A 21,227-nucleotide genomic window follows, 5' to 3' on the forward strand; every position below is an offset into this window, starting at 1 on the left:
ACTGCCTGGTCAGGCCGTCATGAACTTTTAACAATGGTACAATAAAAGTTTTATTATACTTGAGGTGAATTTGGGGTTAATATGTATTTTTTTTAATTGCTTGACTCTAGAGAAACAGAAAAGGGAGGAGAGAGAAAGAGAGAGTGAGACAGGAGCATTCATTTGTTGTTCCATTTAGTTGTGAATTCACTAGCTGCTTCCAGTATATGCCCTGACCAGAAATTGAACCCACAACCTTAGTGTTTTGGGACAATGCTTTAACTAACTAAGCTAACCCACCAAGGCTCAGTTAATATATTTTTGTGAACTGACTTGAAAACATAAAAGGCAAAAGACATACTAGTTTTAAAAAATCATACAATATTATTATCTGCTATTTGTGGCTATTTTAGATCTGAAACTTTTCAAGATTCTTTAATCCCACAATGACAGCTTTACAAAAATTATTTTCCCCCTGACAAACCAATGCAGCCACTATAGATATACTGATTACAATACCAGTGATTATTTCTATAAAAATATTATATAAAATTTTTTCTTAATTTCAAATATCTAATTCAGAAACCAACTTCATGGCTACCATCAAGTCTTTAGATATTGCCAACACTGTTACCTGTAGAGCCTTTGTTTCCTTTTTAACTTGAAAGCAACTTAAAGATGATGACTTAAATGTCTTCAAGATAAGCATAAATAATTTAAATAGGTAAGTAATATACAGATCTTATTTCCCTTGCCAATTCTAACTGGTAGTTCCTGTCTAGCTGGCAAACTACATACAACCAGTGGGCCATTCAGCTTACAGTAAATAAAGTTTTATTAGAACACAACCACATCCATTCATTATGTATTGTCAACAGCTGCTTTCATGCTATTCTGTAGAGTAGTTGCAACAGACACTTGCAAAACCTAAAGTATTTACTATCTGGCCCATTATAGAAAAAGTTTGCCAACTCCTGTCCCAGAGAAAGATTCTTTTAGTGGTGAAGCCTGATCTTGTGGTGGCCTAGTGGATGGAGGGTTGACCTGGAATGCTAAAGTTGCCAATTCAAAACCCTGGGCTTGCTCTCTCTCCCTAACTCCCTCTCCTCTCTCTAAAATCAATAAATAAAATCTTAAAAAAAAAAAAACCCAACCCTAAAAAACGGTTCTCTTAGTAGTCAAGAATTTGATAATCAGCCCTGGGTAAGTAGTTCAGTTGGTTAGAGCATTGTCTTCATATGCCAAGGTTGTGAGTTTGATCCCTAATCAGGGCACATGCAAAAATCAACCGGTGAATACATAAATAAGGGGAATAACAAGTCAATGTCCCCCCCACACACAACCGCTCTCTTTAAACCAATTTTTAAAAAGAGAGAGATTTCGGCTCTGGCCATTGGCTCAGTAGATAGAACATCGGCCCGGTGTGTGAATGTCCTGGATTCAATTCCCATTCAGGGCACACAGAAGAAGCGACCATCTATCTGCTTCTCTCCCCCTCCCTATCCCTCTTCTCTCCCTTTTACCCTCCTGCAGCTAGTAGCTAGATTGGTTCGAGCTTGGCCTTGGGCACTGTGCATGCGGTAGTTTACCTCACTATCTCCCCTCCTCTAACCTTAAAAAAAGGAATTCCACGATCAAAGAGGGAACTCAGACATAGGGTGAGGGTGGAAAAGAAAGGCATCTATGCTCAGGATATCCAACCCCACCCAACATGTACTAATTATTGACTGACAGTGTAAAAGGTGACTTTACCACAATTTAAGACACTGGTGTTTTCCTTAGGTATCACAGAATAGGAAAATACTGACAATGTCAAGATTTGGCTTATTGGGAAAATGTCCTTTTCCTAAAATAATACCTATTTTTTCTTAGCTTACTCCTAACTTTGTGGTTATTAACTAAGTGCTCTTTAGACAGTAAAGATCATTTTTCAGTTGTACATTCTTCAGCCTGAAAATATAGCCAGGTAATCCCCATAAGATGATATCAATATACCATAACCTAGATCCAACCACACATAAGCAATTATATCATTTGAATATCACATACTATAATAACATCATATTTATTGTAACACTGGCCAAAGATGATGATGTCAAGTTAAGTAACATTACTTCTCCCCCTCATTCAAAACTCCCCTAAATAAGATCAGGACTAAGAAAATTAGTTAATTTTATATGATGAGCAAATCCATTAATATAACTAAAAAGAACGCTTAAGCTCTAACAATCTCCACAATTTATCATTTTTTCCCAGTGGCATTCAACAGAACATTTGTGTTTTTGGGGAGAGTATGGTATCTCACAGTTCACATCAATAAAGAACATACGTTTCATTTTCAGCTCCATTCGTCTTGCTTTTCCGCTGTTTCTGCTCGTTGGTTGCTGGAGGGGCCTGTCCCATGGCAGGAGGTTTCCGCTTTGCTAACATTTTCCGTTGTCTTTCAATTTCTTCCCTCTGTGAATTTATCCTTTCCTGTTGCCTAGATATAAAAGACATGGCACAGAGGAAGCAAGTAAAAAAAAATTTAACATGGCTAGAGAATACACACAAATATCTTTGTCATCTATCTAATAAACTTCAGAAAAAATAGCCCTTCAAATTAAGTAGAGATTTGATTTTAACTTCAATTTGAAAGAGCCAAGTAACTGATGGTAGAAAGATTTTTTTAGAATGAGTGTGCTTTAAGACACTGGGTATGATTATTCTCAGAGTAGAAAAGTGGGCAGGGAGGAAAACTGAAATTTCTATTGTGACCTTATTTTCTGACTAAAAGGAAGAATTTTCTGATTCCTTTTTAACAGTTAAAAAAACAACTTTCTGGTATAAAACCAGTAAAAATCTGTATTTACGTAAGAAAAAAAGTACAACAGGTTCCAAGTACCTTTTTATTTTTTATATTTGGATTAAAGTGTCCTCAAATTATATCTAGAAAGATACATATTTGAAGGATTCTAAACAAAGTAAAGAAGATTTTCATTTACTCTAGTCTAAGTGAGCCATTACCATCCCCAATCACTCCCAGTTACTAACATGGAGGAACCTAAATTAAGTTTTTAAAATTAAGTACAGTCAGGAAAAATACAATGAAGTCTTGTGACTAGTAAAAACTCTTTAAGGAATGGTATATTAAATGAATAAAAAACACATATAAAGACTCTTCAGCAGACATCTAAGTAACATCATTACCATTGACTATTTTCTAATAAGATGTCTAATTTTTCTATGTAAACAAGTTTACGTATTAGGAATCAATAAAAATAAATATAAGAAAACTACTCTCTCTTGTGTATCCCACCACCTAACAGATATTAAGGTTTATAGACTTGTTATATAAAAATATAACAAAATTTGGAATTAGCCATTTATTTAACAGACTAAAACCTTCAAATCACTTGTCATAGTTGACAGTCAAATGCTAGCTCCCTTCTCCTCTAACATACTTCCCTATCTCCTTTTCTTGACCCAATTTCATTTTTGCAGAACAACAGAGTTGTGTGTGTGTGTGTGTGTGTGTGTGTGTGAGAGAGAGAGAGAGAGAGAGAGAGAGAGAGAGAGAGACAGAGTCAGAGAAAGGGACAGGCAGGCAGGAATGGAGAGAGATGAGAAGCATCAATTCTTCTTTGCGGCTCCTGTTCATTGACTGCTTTCTCATATAGGCTTTGATGGGGGGGCGGGGGGGCTACAGCAGAGGGAGTGACTCCTTGCTCAAGCTAGCAACCTTTGGGCTCAAGCCAGCGACCATGGGGTCATGTCTATGATCCCACGCTCAAGCCAGTGACCTGTGCTCAAGCTGGTAAGCCTGCACTCAAGCTGGATGAGCCCGTGCTCAAGCCAGAGACCTCAGAGTTTCGAACCTTGGTCCTCAGTGTCCCAGTCTGACGCTCTATCACTATGCCACCACCTGGTCAGCCTAATTTTTAAACCTATTTTAAAACGAAATCTTTTCTACCCTCTTCCCTGAACACTGTAGCTGCCAGTCTCTAGACCTTTTCCAGATTCAGTATATTTTCTTGGAAGAATGGCAACCAAAAATGTAAGACTATATATACTCCAGGGTAGATACCCATAATGCAATTTATGTTGTCATAACTACCAGGGCAATACTTTAATTAGGGTTAACCTAATCTGCAAATAACTAATCATTCATCTGAATACAATTCCACTGGCTGGGTTACTGATTAGTTGTCAATTTAACAACAGAAGGGAAATTTTATTTGCAGCCTGACCAGGCGGTGGCACAGTGCATAGAGTGTCAGACTGGGATGTGGAAGGACCCAGGTTCGAGATCCCGAGGTTGCCAGCTAGAGCACGAACTCATCTGGCTTAAGCAAAAAAAAAACAAAACAACTCACCAGCTTGGACCCAACGTAGCTGGCTGGAGCAAGGGGTTACACTCTGTCTGCTGCAGCCCCATGGTCAAGGCACATATGAGAAAGCAATCAATGAACAACTAACAAGTCCCAACGAAAAACTGATAATTGATGCTTCTCATCTCTCTCCGTTCCTATCTGTCTCTATCTATCCCTCTCTCTGACTCTCTCTCTGTCCCTGTAAAAATAAAAAAGTTTTTTGCTTGTCTGAAAAAATCTTTACCTATCATTAGAGATATGCCTCTCTTTCCAAAATATATGTATAATAATGCATGGCTTGAATTTCATGGCTTGAAAAAACTTTGGATTGAGACAGAACATTTAGGTAAATCACAATCCTTCTTCTGACTCAATCAATGTCCTTAAGGAAAATAATTTACCTTCTCTGAACATGAGTTTTCTAATTTTAAAAAAAAGGGGTAAAAATAAATATCTCTAGCTCATTTCTACCCTTTCAGGGGCCATTAGTGAAGGGCACACTGAACTTTCTGGGGATAACCAGACAATACAAAGTTTAAACTATAATCTATACTGGGCTACTGGAATGCTACATACAGTGTGTCTGTAAAGTCATGGTGCACTTTTGACCGGTCACAGAAAAGCAACAAAAGATAATAGAAATGTGAAACCTGCACCAAATAAAAGCAAAACCCTCCCAGTTTCTGTAGGATGATGTGGCAGCATGTGCGCATGCAGATGATGACATAACACCGTGTATACAGCGGAGCAGCCCACGGCCATGCCAGTCGAGATGTGGACAGTACAGAAGAAAGTTCAGTGTGTACTGTGGCTTGCTAAATTTGAATCCGTGACCAAAGTGCAACGTGAATATCGGCGCATTTATAATGAAGCGCCACCACATAGGAATAACATTATTCGGTGGAATAAGCAGTTGAAGGAAACCGGCAGTTTGGTGGAGAAACCCCGTTCTGGTAGGCCATCAGTCAGTGACGAGTCTTTAGAGGCTCTACGGGATAGCTACCTAAGGAGCCCTGAAAAATCTGTGCGTGAGCCCACATCGAACTGCACTGAATAGGTATGAAACTGGGAGAGTTTTTCTTTTATTTGGTGCAGATTTCACATTTCTATCGTCTTTTGTTGCTTTCCTGTGACCGGTCAAAAGTGCACCATGACTTTACACTGTATACATTTTGTCTTTGAAGACTAAATGCTTTAAAGATTGAGACTTTAGCACTCACCTTTATTAAACATAAAGTAAAACTGATCTTCAGGGACAATCCATATATTTAAACTCTACTGATTACCAAGAAAGAAGGCCCACCACCAAAATATATATAAACTATAAAAAAAGAGTACACTGATGCTGACACACCTTTGGGCATCTTAAACTGCACACTGTGAGACTGAGAGAGCTTGCTTCAACATGAAAATTGATGTATGTTATATATAATAAGGATTCCTATATTAATTCTTGGTGTTCTTGAAACTACTTACCTATTTATTCTTACAAATAAAAGTTGTCTAAAGATATCCTATTCGTGATACTTCACTACAGTTTATTTTGGGAATACAAAGTCTAAATTATGTCAAACTATAAATTCTCAGAACAAGAACCATGTCTTATCAACCCTTCTATCTCCAACACACATGGCAGTGGCCTTTTATACAGTTATATATCTTGCATTCCATCAATTTTAGAGTGCTCACTCTTCATGACCAATGGAAAAACTATTTCTACTACCTTCTAGAGGTATTAATGACATAATAAATCCATCTAACTGTGTCACCCAAAAATATATGGGAAAGTCCTAACCCACAATACCTCATATCATGACCCTTGTAAATAGGGTCATGAAGACATAATTAGTTAAAATAAGGTCACAATGAAATAGAGTGGGCCCTGAATCCAGTAAGAAGAGAAGACACGGAGACATCTGGAGGAACACAATTTAAAGACAGAGGCAGGGATTGAAGCTACACTGCCACAAGCCACAATGCCAAAGAAAGATCCTCCCTAGAGGCTACAAAAGAAGAGATTTTATTTGAGAATATGTTAAAAAAACAACAACAAAAAAATATAGATTCTGTCATTCTACAAAATGAAGGTTGGTCTCTTGAACTGTGAGAAAATAAATTTATATTGTTGTGAACCACCCAGTTCATGGTATTTTGTTACAGTAGCCCAAAGAAAAGAATATAGGTACCTTCAACAACAAAAATGTATTCTAGACTCCAACCATATTATATATAATTAGAAGGAGGTATTAAAGAATAATGCAGGCCCTGGCCGGTTGGCTCAGTGGTAGAGCGTTGGCCTGCCATGTGGATGTCCTAGGTTTGATTCCGATCAGGGAACCCCAGAGAAGTGCCCATCTGTTTCTCCACCCCTCCCCCCTCTCGCTTTTTTCTCTCTCTTCCCTTCCTGCAGCCACAGCTAGATTGGAGCAAGTTGGCCCTGGGCACTGATGATGGCTCCATGGACTCCGCCTCAAGGCACTAAGAAGAGCTCGTTTGCTAAGCAATGGAGCAACGCCCCAGATGGGCAGAGCATCACCCCCTAGTGGGCTTCCTAGGTGGATATGGTTGGGGCCCATGCAGCAGTCTGTTTCTGCCTCCCCTCCTCTCAATGAATTAAAAAAAAGAGAAAAAAGAAAAAGAAAGAACAATGTACATACAGGGGGTCCTCAGGTTAGAACACAGTTCCATTCCTATGACAGTGACATAACCCAAATTTTGGTCTAAGCTGAAACACACCCTAGCCTAAGTCACTTACCTATCCTAACACAGTTGTAAAATCATAATCTAGAACATAAAAACACAACTAAGCCAAAGGAAAAGGAAAAAGACATATACAGTACTGTACACTGTACTGTGTATTCTTCCAACACACACAACTAAACTAGTTTACCCGCATGGCCTGTAAATACAACGCTAATGGCGTAAGCCAAAACACTCACGTCTCAATATTTTTAAGTTTTTATGGGAGTGAGCATCATAAACTTGAAATGTCATACAGTACGTAACAATTGTAGTAACCTGAAGACCCCTGTATTTTTCTCCAAACATCTTTTTAACAGTGATCTATAGATAGCACTCAAATATACCAGATAAGAATGGTTAAAGTTTCCAAGAATTTCATATATTCTGAATGTACTAGGAACTGTGAATTGGTATGGATTGTCTATAGAAGCTACAGAACGCCAAAGAAGAATCCTCCTTAGAGGCTTCAAAGGGAGCATGGTCCTAGCAACACCTTGATTTCAGATTTCTGGCAATTCTAATTCTTTTAAGCTTTAATGTAAAACTCACTTTTTATTCCTTTGATTGCTTGTTTAATTTTCTCATAATATCACCTCATTTCCTACATTTCTTTACACATAGGATGACTAAAACTGACTGAAACTTACTAAAAAGATGATTACCACTAACTACTAAGGTTATTAATGACAATTATAGAAAATTTAAAATATCCAAACAAACTTATCAATTCTAAATTTAATCACTGCAAATGGACTTACTTGATAAGGTTCTGGAAAGCATAACCATCTGTCCACTGTTCAGTAAAAGAGGCCCCATGTCGGACAGTGGTAAAGTGGCCCAACCTCAAGCGGTCCTGCATGCTCTTATCTCGACATGCCATCTTCTCTTGTTTTGACTTAGGGAAAAGGACAAATAGAAAATAATTTTCCTATGAGAACTCATATATAGCATTATGTTTATTTTTGTACTATATTTGTACTATATTGTTCAAATTTTAGTACAACTGCCTAAATACACATTGACTTTAGGAAGTACCCTAAAACTTTAAATAAATTCTCTGTATTAACATCTACCTTGTCATAAAAATGGAAAAAAATGGTTTCCTTTTGATAAAATTTGCCAGTATCTTTGACATCAATAAAATAATCCATTTCACTTCACTTTTATCAGCATTCCCTGTTGTCGTAACAGCATTCCAAAGATTTCAGCACATATAACCACCAGTCTGTCTCATACCTCTATCTTATAATAGTTTCATTAGTAAGTACTACCATCTTAAATCTTTCAATATACTATAAATAAGTACTGGGGATGTAATAAAAAGCTTTCAAAAAAGAGTTACTGGTCCTGGTCGGTTGGCTCAGTGGTAGAGCGCCAGCCTGGTGAGTGGATGTCCCAGGTTTGATTCCCAGTCAGAGCACACAAGATAAGCGCCCATCTGCTTCTCCACCCCTCCCCCTCTCCTTTCTCTCTCTTTCTTCCCCTCCCGCAGCCAAGGCTCTACTGGAGCAAGATTGGCCCGGGTGCTGAGGATGGCTCTGTGGCCTCTGCCTCAGGTGCTAGAATGGCTCAAGTTGCAATGGACTAAGTGCTCAAGATGGGCAGAGCATCGCCCTCTAGCAGGCTTGCCGGGTGGATCCCGATCAGGCGCATGCAGGAGTCTGTCTCTCTGTCTCCCCGCTTCTCACTTCAGAAAAATACAAAAAAAAAAAGTTACTAATAACTATGAAAAGCAAGTTGCAACTAATCAACTATAAAGGAGACATCAGCCAATTAAAGTAATCATGTATAAGAATATACCAACTTAATTATTTTACAGCATAAGGCACTTAATTATCCATTATATACATACATTACTCCAAATACGATCTCTGAAATGGAAATGAACTACTGTTAAATGTTTGTAATGGTAATAGAATTCACATTTTAATTGATAAATATATATAAGAATTTAGGGGACTAACACCCTAAATCAGTGGTTCTCAAAGTGTGCGCCAGGGCACACTGGTGCACCCTAGAAGATTTCCAGGTGTGCCCTGTGGTATTCCAGAGAAATATGTGTCTATTGGGGACCAAAAAACCAACAAGGTTTTTGGAGTTTAGATTTTTGGGGGACAGAGGTGTGGGGAATTGGCTGTAAGCTGACAGTCTGCACAACCCCCCACCTCACTTGCCCGATTAGGTTGCAAAAGGCTATTAAACTGTGGTGCTGGATTATTTATACTACCCCCCATGTTCCCCAGAAAGACTGGAGGCAAGTTTCTTCTATCCTTTGTTTGGTGTAAAGTTAAGATGATAAATGTGGTGGGGGGTTTCTGCACTCAACACAAGACTAAAATGAGAGGAATTCTTCAATGTATTGATGAGAAAATGAGAGTTTGCCTTTCAAATATATGCCCTAACATTGAAGAAGTCACTAGGATACATCAGGCTCATGTTTCTCATAAACACAAGAATGAAAAAACTTAACACATTTGCACTGGGACCTGCTGAATTTACTAAATCTTACTAAGAATGTATCTTTATATATAAAAAAATAACTTTTTTGTCTTTTTTTTTTTATTTCTTAACCCCTCTTTTTTACAAATTCTAAAAAGCGTAACTCAAAAAATGTAAATAAAAGTGTTTTTTAATGTCAGAATAAATTTAATTTTGTTGTATTTATTTCATTTAATTACCATAAAAGCACGCTTGGACTTTATATTTTTTTAATATTTGACTTAATTATTATAACATATTTCTCAGAAACCTGTATATAGTGTGCCTACAATTATATATTTGTAGGACTTTAAATGCACCCTGACTTCAAAAAGTTTGAGAACCACTGCCCTAAATAAACTCAACTAGAACAAACTGTTTCAGTCCAATCACACTCAAAGCAATGCACAACTAGAAAGAATGTCCCAAATTATCACTCTGGATGCTTGGTTGAAGTGTCCATGCAAGAAGGACCTCTAACTGCCAAACCAAAGTCTTTTCCTAAAAAGCCCTAGTTTGAAGTATATATTTTCATCTCAGGTTCGAAAGAGCCACAACAATGACACACTGAGCAGATAGGATTTCAGAGTCCTGGCCACCATTCATCACTCACCTTTTCTATAAGGAGTTTCTTGCTCATTGTCACACATCGATTTAACCGTTCTTTGTATTTCTCTAGCATCTTTTGTTGTTCATCAATCTGCCGTCTCAAATCACAGTTGGCCTTCAATTAAGAATAAAAACATTTTTTAGAGAAAGACAGAAACGGAGACAGATAGGAAGGGAGAGAGATGAGAAGCATCAACTCATAGTTGCAGCATTTAATTGTTCATTGACTGCTTTCTCATTTGTACCTTGGGGGGGGTGGGGGAGGAAGAGAGCGGCTCCAGCTAAACCAGTGATCCCTTGCTCAAGCCAGCGGCCTTTGGGCTCAAGCCAGAGACCATGGGGTCATGTCTATGATTTCACACTCAAGCTGGTAACCCCTCACTAAAACTGGTGAGCCCATGCTCAAGATGGATGAGTCTGCACTCAAGCCAGTGACCTCAGGGTTTCGAACTGGGTCCTCAGCGTCCCAGGCTGATACTGTATTCACTGTGCCACAGCCTGGTCAAGCAAGAACCAATTTTAATATCCTCCAAGGAAGGTAGATTAACACAGAAGCATTTTCTAGGGATGTCTGAGAATCATTTCTGTTGTTAAATCAAAAGCAAAATTAAGGATCAAAGAAGTAACTCTGTCTTTTAAAAAAAGAAAGGTAAATATTTTATTCTCTCTTAATAAATCTATTTATTAAAGATGATTTCAATTACTAGAAGTGAGCTTGTTTATCTAATGATATTTTACTCCTCCCAAAAGCCAGTTTACAGCTAATCTAGTACATCACATTATGTCTCAACTGTCACCAAAAAAACCCCAAAAAACATCTATGATAAATGATTATTAAAACACATAAAATGGCTGATTAAGCACTTTTCAGCACTTACAGATTAAGTACTTATAAAAGATTAAGCATTTTAAAAATTAGAGTTAAAAAAAAACACACATGTAATTCTTTATGTTCAATTGTTCTTTCTTTTCCAATTGCTGTTTCCAAAAAAAAAGAAACATAAATTTACACAGTGTTTCTTACCAGAGAAGTCAGGCACACCCATGCCCACATAACTAACTAATTGAATACAAGGTCCTGGTTCAAGAATGCCAGAATGTAAATACACAGTTAATTTAGTTGTGGCCAGAAGGATAGAGCATACTTTGAAAAATCATGCCTCCTACAATAACAGAGAATAACAGAGAAGGAAAGAACCACTAACCCAAGGTCAATTTTGACTTGCAACTCCTGAATTTATTCTGGTGTTAAATAAAAGATCTATATATATACTCTTTTGGCAAATAAATGCTACTTTATAATAACTTGCTTGAATTATGAAAAAAATTTGGTATTTCCCAATCAAATGAAATAAGTGTTTCTGAAATAGTAAAAAGCACAAATGGAAGATATTACAGCACACTCAATTTTTGAGACTTTTCAGGCTTCATTTTTAAAGTGACCGAAGTACAATAGCTTTCATCTCCAAATTTCTGCTCTCCCCAAAAGTATAATATAATTTCTTCCCATTAGTTTTTCTTAGAGTTCTATGGACCACATTATCAAAGGCAAAGTCTAAGTACATTTGGGTAAATGTGACTACGTAATTCATACTAAAGAATCTGCAGGCCAAAAATTGTGTGTAATGTTTATATGAAATTCAATCTACTTTTGTAAAGTGAGATTCCCTTGAAATCTATAATCAAATCTATGGAATTGATCAATCTCTGGCAGCTTATTTAAATTTTTGAAATTCTATTTTTGTGTTTTTTGACATAAACGATTTTGTGTTCAGGTTTAAAATAGCACCCGGCTAGCAGCCCCTGATACAGCGTTACCCAACATATATCTCACAAAAATGGCAAAACTCAATTGATGACCCATGCCTGTCTAAAAGGAGATGTACAGAACAGTGGTAATTCCCCCTGTTCCTTCAGATCAGAAACACAAGTTCTAATCAACATGAAAAACAAAGGCAGCTGCCTTTTCAATATATCCATTCCTTTGATATTGCTCTACATACAAAGAAAGAAACAACCTTCAGAAAACAAGGCTGTTGGCCTGACCTGTGGTGGCATAGTGGATGGAACGTTGAGCTGGAACACCGAGGTCACTGGTACGAAACCCTGGGCTTGCCCAGTTAAGACACACATGAGAAGCAACTACTACCAGTATACACTTCCCACTCCTTCCCCCTTCCCTCTCTCTCTAAAATTAATACACAAAATCATTAAAAATAAAATATAGAAGAAAACAAGGGTGCTGAAGAAGAGTGGCAGTGAATACAGGGAGCATACTGCTTCCTGGAGAAAGAAGGAGAGAGGGAGATGGAAGGGGAGAGGGAGAAAAGCAGAGGAGAAAGGCAGAGAGGGAAGGAAGTGGGGAGAGAGAAAGAGAAACATCAATTTGTTGTCCCACTTATGTATGCATTAATTGGCTGAGTCTTGTATGTGCTCTAATCAGAAACTGAACTCTCAACCTTGATGTATCAGGGTGACGCTCTCCTCAACTGAAATACCCCACCAGGGCCAGACATTTTATTTTAAAGATTTTTATTTATTGATTTTAGAGACAGAAGAGAGAGAAAGAGAGAGAGAAGGGTGGGGAGAAGCAGGAAGCATCAACTCACAGTTGCTTCTCGTATGTGCCTTGACTGGGGCAAGCCTGGGATTTTGAACCTCTGACCCCAATACTCCAGGTCTACGCTTTATCCACTGTGCCACCACAGGTCAGGCCAGACTTTTTTTTTTTTAAACCCAAAACAGGCACAGTACTAAATTAGGATTCAAGTTTTTCATATATTCCATCTTCTCAATCTTTTCTTTTCTTCAAATTATGAGAAAATTTATTTAGAAAATTACAGAGGTGGAAGTGAGCCAGATGGGCTGTGTAGGCTCAGGAAACAAGCTACAGAAGCAAAAGAAGGGTCCTTGGAGCTTAGTAGAGAGAAAGGCAAAGGTAACATGCCAGGTGGGAAGAAGGGGAGAAGGGAAAGGCACAGGCATGCTTCCAAGAGGGAGAGTGCCCTCTTCTCAATCTTAAGAGAGTAGGCAATAAAAGAGCAAGAGGAGTCCATGATCTTTTTTCAGTCTGGCAGAACTCTGAACAAAAATCTGCCAGTGTTGGAATCGGGCCAGGAGCTTTCTAAATCCAAAACATATCTAATTACAAATCATGGCAATTCAACCAGTACCCAAGTGAACACAAACAGGAATAAGAGTAGCCCCCAGGCAAATATATATGCTAACAATGAAAGATAGAAGATATGTACTGAGTCTAAACATGGCTCTCCTCATTCAAAGATGGGGAAAAAGAAACAAACAGAAAAACTGCTCCCCTGTAATATTTGACTAAAAAAATGGAACATAAGCTTGAGGATGATGAAAATGATTTCCCTACAGAAATCAAAAGAACATTTTAGAATATTGCTTATCATATTCCATAAAATACAAAAAGATATAGTGTTTTAGAAACAGGAGCCAAAACCCAAAAAGAATTTATAGGATTGGATAAGAAAGTGAATTAGAGACTTCCGGTCAAGATGACTACATTTGCATTCTCCCACAACCACATCAAAATTACAACTGAACTACATAACATCTATCATCTAAAACTGCCTGAAATCCATCTGAATAGAAGTTCTACAACTAAAGATTTAAAGAGGAAGCCACACTGAGACTGGTAGAAGGGGAAGATTCGAAACAGGCTAATCCCATACCTACATGCGGCAGACAAAAATCAGGAGGGATATCTCAGCTCTGGAGGTCCCTGTTGAGGAGCCAGGTCCCCTAGTCCAGGGATCAACTGCCAGGAACAGAAGTCCCCATAACTTATGGTTGTGAAAACCAGAGGAGATTGTAAATAAATGAGATGGAGAGCTGCTGGAGTCCTAGGTATTCCTTAAAGATCCCCCACATGGACTTACTTAGACTCACTTGCTCTGAGATCCAGCACTGGGGCAGCAGCTCAAAAGGCACCAGAGACATATGGGGAGGAAATGAACAGTCTGGCTTAAGGAAGAAGCCATTTTTTTTTATAAACTCACCTCCCACAGAGATGGCAGGCAGACACCACATCTGAGTTGTCATCAACCTGGCTAAACTCAGCCCAGCCCTGGTGATTCCCTGAGACCCCACCCCACCCAACTTGTGGGTCCACCCAAGCCACTTCCTGTTCCATTTTCAAACAAATGGCTTCTCTTGGCTCATGCTGCAGACTTTCCTAATTTTTCTCAAAGATCCACCAACCCAAAACAAGCAGCATCTGGCCACAGCATGTTCTGCACATCCTGCTAGGTAGTCCCAAGCCCGGCACTAGAAGCAGCTAGCCTCAGTTCACAGCTTGGCCTCTTCTGAGCACTTGTAAGCCCAGCAAAAGTAGCAACCATATGCAGATCAAGTTGTAGCTCATGCCAGGTGACCCCAGGCAGAGCACAGGCAGCAGCTGACTTTGGCTTGCACCTCCCAGGAGGCCCCAGAGCCTACATACCCAATGGACAGCTTCAGACCACATGGGAGCATCACTCAACCACCTCCATAAGCAACATACTCAAGAGGTGAATTCAGGGGATACCAGAATCCTGATGAAGCAAGGTTTACTCTGTGGGGCAGGAAACCCTCCCCCATTGCTCTTTTGACATGCCAAAGAGCAATTAAGATTCAACTAAAACAAAAGGGTGTACACACACCTGGAGAACCCAGTGCAGGTAACTGAAGTGGCTGTGCCACTGGACCCCAAGACACCTATTACATAAGGCCACTTTACCAAGACCAGGAGACACAGTAACTCTACCTAATACATAGAAACAAGCACAGGGAGGCAGCCAAAAAGAGACAAAGAAACATGTCCCAAATGAAAGAACAAAATTTCAGAAAAAGAACAAAACAAAATGGAGTTAAGCAATGTACCAGATGCAAAGTTCAAAACACTGGTTATAATGATGCTCAACAAATTTAGGGGAAGACTAGATCAACTCAGTGAGAACTTCAACAAAAAGATAGGAAACATAAAAGCGAAGACAGAACCAAAAGAACCAGTCAGAAATGAAGAATACATTACAGGGCATTAACAGTAACAGATAAAGCACAGGATCAAAGCAGCAATTTGGAAAATAAGGTAGCAGAAAACAATCAGAAAAGCAAAAAGAAATAAAAAAATGAGAATAATTTAAGGGGCCTCTGGGACAACAAGTGTACCAACATTTGCATCATGGGGTTCTGGAAGGAGAAGAGAGAGAGCAAGAAATTAAAAACCTATTTAGAAAAAATGACAGAAAACTTCCTCAGCTTGGTGAAGAAAACAGACACACAAGTCCAAAAAGTGCAGAGTCCCAAACAAGATGAATTCAAAGAGGCCTACACCAAGACACATCATAATTAAAATGCCAAAGATTAAAGAAAAAGAGAGAATCTTAAAAGCATGTTTCAAATACACATAACACCAATCAATGCTTGTATAAAATCTCTTACCACATTTTAATACTTACTCTTAACAAATCATCTATTCTTCCCTCCTTCTTCTCTAAATCAGAATTCTTACTGTTTTCTAGTGCAGATATTTTTTCTATTGTGAGGTCAGACTACAGAGACAAAACAAAATTTAGGATTAGTCTCAAAATATTACATGCCATCACGTTTTTCTCATTACTTTTCTGAAAATAAATAAAAAGCATTTGCTTAAGCTCCCATGGCTCAAGAAATTAAATCTTCTTTCCTCATCTCATTCTTTAAGCTCTATATTCTACTACCCATGCATTTCAAAAACACCTTAACACCTGAATCAAAGATATGAAGTCTCAAACCTCTGTGCATTGAACAATACAACAGAAATACACTACTTTAGAAATGAATCTTTGAGAGGAGACATGACCCAGATCTCTAAAACAAACACGCCATCTGGTGGAAATAAAGAAAAATTAGATGGGGAGAGACTGAATTATCCAAATGCTTAATTATCAAGTCTAATCAACGGCTCAAAGGCTCGTAATTCAAATAAAATTAAAATCTGCTCTCCCAGGTTGTACAGCTCTTGAGACTTAAGAAATTCTCTTATATTGTCAAGTGTTCACTCTCAAAGGCAGCACAGTGCCAAGAAAACTTTATATACTATTTGGCTACCTCAATATCACAAAATAGAGGATCTATCCACTATCCTTTTTAGATAATATCTTTTGAATGTTCACAGAATTCCCTAAATAAAAGAATGTCTGAAGACTGGTTAAAGAAAAAAAATTATGTAGGTGTGTGCCATATGTTAAAGAAGTTCAGCTAGGTCTTGCCAAATGAGCAGGTACAAGGAATAAATTAACTCCTTCTATAAAGCAGTGAATTAACATTCATTGACTGTCCTAATAAGAATTTTGTATACATTGTTTGAGATCATTAGAATCAGTCATATTTTACAGATGATTCATACTCAAGAAAACTGAGGCCCAAAAAGAGAGATGTAGGTGAAAAGACAGAATTTGAACTCAGGCTTAGAGGTCCCCACACAAAGTGCTCTCTCCTCAACAGCTTGCTATAGTATAAGCACTTCCATTGCAACATACCAGAAAGGAAAAGAACACTTCAAAAAGTTAAAGCACCTTCCAAAAGACTTTTTAATTACTCATACTGCAAGTTCTGAATATAATAATACAAATAATGAGGAAAGGTCAGAGAATTAAGGGGAAGACAAAGAGAGGACTAACAAGTTTTACATGTGATTAGCATTTATTCCTAAACAGATCTTTTCCTCCTCTGTTTACTGATCATCGACCTACCTGCGTCTGTCTGTGCTGGATGGAGATCTGTTTCTGGGAGCTGCAGGAATGCTCTGTGTTACCAGATCCTGTAGAAGAGGGGCTGTTTTGCTGAGCCTGTAATAAAGGTATATCACCAATCACAAAAAAAGTTTTGCATCTTTCCCCATAAATTTGTATGAATGTAAATAACTAACTCTATATAAAATTAACACTGATGAAAGTCAGAAATTAGGACCATGCAGACAAGAAGAAAGTAAAACAATTCAAATGAGAAGCAAGGGCTAGATATGGTGGCTTGGACCATGTTCCTATAAAGAGTTTGAAGTATCAAATGCTAATAAAAGAAATTTTAAAAATATGTAAATTTGAGAAAATTAAGTTATTCCTGTTATAATAGGCCCTTTTCAATTGTATTTCAATACGCTTTTGTCAGAAAAGACTGGTAAAGCATCCAATGCACAGGGAATGCTAGTGACTCCAGGTAGAAAGAACTGTGAACACACTAAGAATACAGTAGACCCCTTTATCCCATATCAGTTACCTGTGGTCAACCATAGTCCAAAAAAAATTGAACAGAAAATTGTAGAAATAAACAATTAGTTGAGTTTGAAACCGAGCACTGTTCTGAGTGATGTCATGCAATCTTGTGCTATCCTGCTCAGGATGTAACTCATCCCTTTGTCCAGGGTATCCATATATGTGTGCTATACGTATACCATTAGTCACTTAGTAGCCATCCTTTTTTTTCTTTTTTTTAAGCAAGAGAGACAGAAAGAGAGACAGCATGAGAGACGGATAGGAACAAAGAGGAAGGGAGAGAGATGACAACCATCAATTCTTTGTTGCGGCACCTTAGCTGTTCATTGATTGCTTTCTCGTATGTGCTTTGACTGAGGGGAGCAGAGCGAGTGACCCCTTGTTCAGGCCAGTGACCATGGAGACATGCCTATGATCCCACGCTCAAGCCGGCAACCCTGTGCTCAAGCCAGGGACCTTGGGATTTTGAACCTGGGTCCTCTGCGTCCGAGGCCAATGCTCAATCTACTGTGCCACTGCCTGGTTGGACAGTAGCCCTCTTATTTATAGCAGAATTGCAATGCTTGTGTTCAAGTTACCCCTTATCTTACTTAATACTGGATTCAAAGAGCACAAACAGTGATTCTTGCAACTCACATAAGACAAAGAGAAGCCAAAAAGTGCCTCCTTTAAGTAAAAAGGTATGTTATGTATAGGAAAAAACATAGCATTGATACTATGTGTGATTTCAGGTATCTATTTTAATTTTTTTATTTATTCATTTTAGAGAGGAGAAAGAGAGAAAGGGGGGAGGAGCAGGAAGCATCAACTCCCAAATGTGCCTTGACCAGACAAGTGCAGGTTTCGAACGGGCAACCTCAGCATTCCAGGTCGACGCTTTATCCACTGCGCCACCACAGGTCAGGCAATAAGGGGTCCTATTGTAGTCTCCTAAGTCCACAGCCATTACCCATTAACACATACTGGTCCAAAAAGCCAGGTTAACTTCTAATACTACTACTTGCTGACTGTGATTTCCACACAAAATTTATAGGGCATTCTAAGGTATTTTTAATTTAGAAGGCTTAGGATCTAATATAATTCAAATACTCAGGAATATACAATCATTATACTCCTCAAAAATCCTTTTAAAAACAAGATGGCACCGCCTGACCAGGCAGTGGCATGGTGGAGAGAGTGTTGGCCTGGGATGCAAAGGAAACATGGCCTAGGATGTAGAGAAGACAGGTTTGAAACCCTGAGGTCAGCTGGAGCCCAAAAATTGCTGCCTTGAAGCCCAAGGTTGCTGGCTTGAGCAAGGGGTCACTGGTTTGGCTAGAGACCCCCAGTCAAGGCACATATGAGAAAGCAATCGATGAGCAACTAAGGTGCCGCAACAAAGAATTGATGCTTCTCATCTCTCCCTTTCTGTCTGTCTAACCCTATATGTCCCACCCCGTTTCTTCTCTCTTGCTAAAATTAAATAAATAAATAAAACAAAAACAAGATGGCACCTAATAACACAGTACAACCCATCATAGACATAATTTAGAAATATTGGATATGCTGAGGATCATGGGTTAATGGGATACAGTACTACTATCTCATCAGGGAATGTAATGTTTTCCACATATATAATTTTTTTCCTGATATTTTATATATTTCTATATTTTTCTCATACATTAACATATTAACAATGCTATAAACACCGTCTATTGAGAAATTACTGTCAGCTAAGTGCTTCACTATCATGATCACATATAACCCTTACAAAAACCTATAGGATGATTATTGTTATTATTTCCACTTATAGATAAATAAAATCCAAATCAGAGATATTATGCAACTATGTGGGATCACAGAGCTAGGGACTGGGGGAACAACTAAGGGCTATATGCATCATAATAACTGCTCTCACTGATCACAGTGGATCAACTGCCTCTCATTAAATTACAGGTACTGTTATATCCAGGCCACAAGCAACCTAAGAGCACTTCATACACATAATGACACTGAAGGCTCACAACAGCCCTGTAAGGTAAGCTGCATTATTATCTCCATTTTTATATAGTCATTCCACTACTACTCAAGTCTCCCCTATGTCTCCATAGAATAATCTCACAGAGTACACCCCCTGTTTAAGCATTGTGTTAGTTGCTATGGACATGATGACCAAAAAAAAACAAACCCACAGACCCAGTCATTACTCTCTCTTAATAAAACTTACAACTCAAAAGATTTATTAAACACTCAATAAATACTTGTTGAAAGAAATTGTTAAATAAATAATCACATCATAAATGCAAAATTATAATTACGATAAATGCTCTAAGAGGGTGTAATAAGATATATAACCTATTATAGAGTGTCAGGGATAAATTCCTTGAAAAAGTGATTATCAGAGTTAAGATTTGAAAGAAATCAGCAGTCAGAGAGGAGATAATAGGGTCAGTCCCCGTAGACAATGTGTACAAGGACCTTACGGGAAGAGAAGACTGTTGTGGGAATCCAAGAAGTCAAGAATGAAGAAACAGTCTCAGGGAGATTAAACAACATGCACAGCCTGTAAGTGGCAGAGCTGCAATAAGAGCCAGGTCTAGGAGAGTCCAAATAACTGAAAATGTTCTCTATCTTTTCTGCAATGTGACAAATCTAACCTTTCCTTACTGATTAAGGGCCATCATTATGAATCTCAAATATTATACTGCACTATAAGCTTTATCTTTTTCAGTTATCATTATATTGCTCTTACAATCTTCCTTTTAAATCTGTTTCTCAACAAATACGAGTGTTTGAAGTGTAGTTATAATAAGAGCCCAATAAGAATCACAGGACTAAGAAGTTCTATAAATGTCTAGATTTTAGTATATGGGCTTTGCCAAAATGCTTTTTTTACATGTGCTTCTTTCTTTCGTTTCTTTCTTTCTCTCTCTCTCTCTCTCTTTTTCTTTCTCTCTCTCTCTTTCTTTCTTTCTGTGAGAGAGAGAAAGGGACAGAAGAAGAGAAATGAGAAGCATCAATTCTTCGTTGTGGCACCTTAGTTGTTCATTGATTGCTTTCTCATATGCGCCTTAACAGGGAGGCTCCAGCAGAGCGAGTGACCCTTCGCTTAAGACAGTGACCTTGGACTCAAGCCAGCGACCTTTGGGCTCAAGCTGTCAACCCTTGGGGTTTCAAACCTGGGTCCTCAGCATCCCAAGCTGACATGCTATCCAGTATGCCACTGCCTAATCAGGCTACAGGTGCTCATTTCTAAGTTTTCTTCCAGAAAATTAAGGGTACTAAAATGTGATTCAGGGGAATATTTCCAATTTAAAGCTTTCTGTAAAAATATATGTATAAATAAACAGCCTAACAATAAGTAAAATGAATCAAGTTAACTGAGCAAGTGGGATACAGGTTAGGAGGTAGCAAAGTCTCATGAAAATAAAAATAGTACTTTCAAAAGGAAAAACTCTCTGTGCCTGGTCCTGTGTTAAACACTAGATATGCAAAACTGGAAAACAAAGAGAGCTTATAGTCTCCCAACATATCCATGATTACTGTATCATGTCCTAGGGAAAGGAGAACAGAAGTTGTTGGCCTTGCAAAGTGGGACACTACACTTATAAATTGAGCCCGAACTCTATCTACCCTGCAAAATATTCTTCCTAGACTTCTTTTATGTGTGTGTGTGAAAGAGACAGAGACAGAGAAATGGACAAGTAGGGACAGACACAGTAAGGGAGAGAGGAGAAGCATTAATATTTCGTTGTGGCACCTCTGTTGTTCATTGACTGCTTTCTCATATGTGCCTTGACTGGGGCGCTACAGCAGAGCCAGTGACCCC

At 38.4% G+C, this 21,227-nt stretch overlaps 1 protein-coding gene across 1 annotated transcript in view; it reads right to left on the reverse strand.

Moving 5' to 3' along the window:
- The window catches only part of TLK2 (tousled like kinase 2), a 131,118-nt gene that overhangs the window by 34,355 nt on the left and 75,536 nt on the right, over window positions 1-21,227 (reverse strand). Inside the window, 5 exon segments of the mRNA XM_066363104.1 lie at window positions 2,309-2,461; window positions 7,832-7,968; window positions 10,165-10,275; window positions 15,626-15,718; window positions 16,901-16,996. Coding sequence (XP_066219201.1) covers window positions 2,309-2,461; window positions 7,832-7,968; window positions 10,165-10,275; window positions 15,626-15,718; window positions 16,901-16,996 — 590 coding nt within the window.

The sequence above is a fragment of the Saccopteryx leptura genome, chromosome 2 (genome assembly GCF_036850995.1).
Source record: "Saccopteryx leptura isolate mSacLep1 chromosome 2, mSacLep1_pri_phased_curated, whole genome shotgun sequence".
Taxonomy (NCBI): Eukaryota; Metazoa; Chordata; class Mammalia; order Chiroptera; family Emballonuridae; genus Saccopteryx; species Saccopteryx leptura.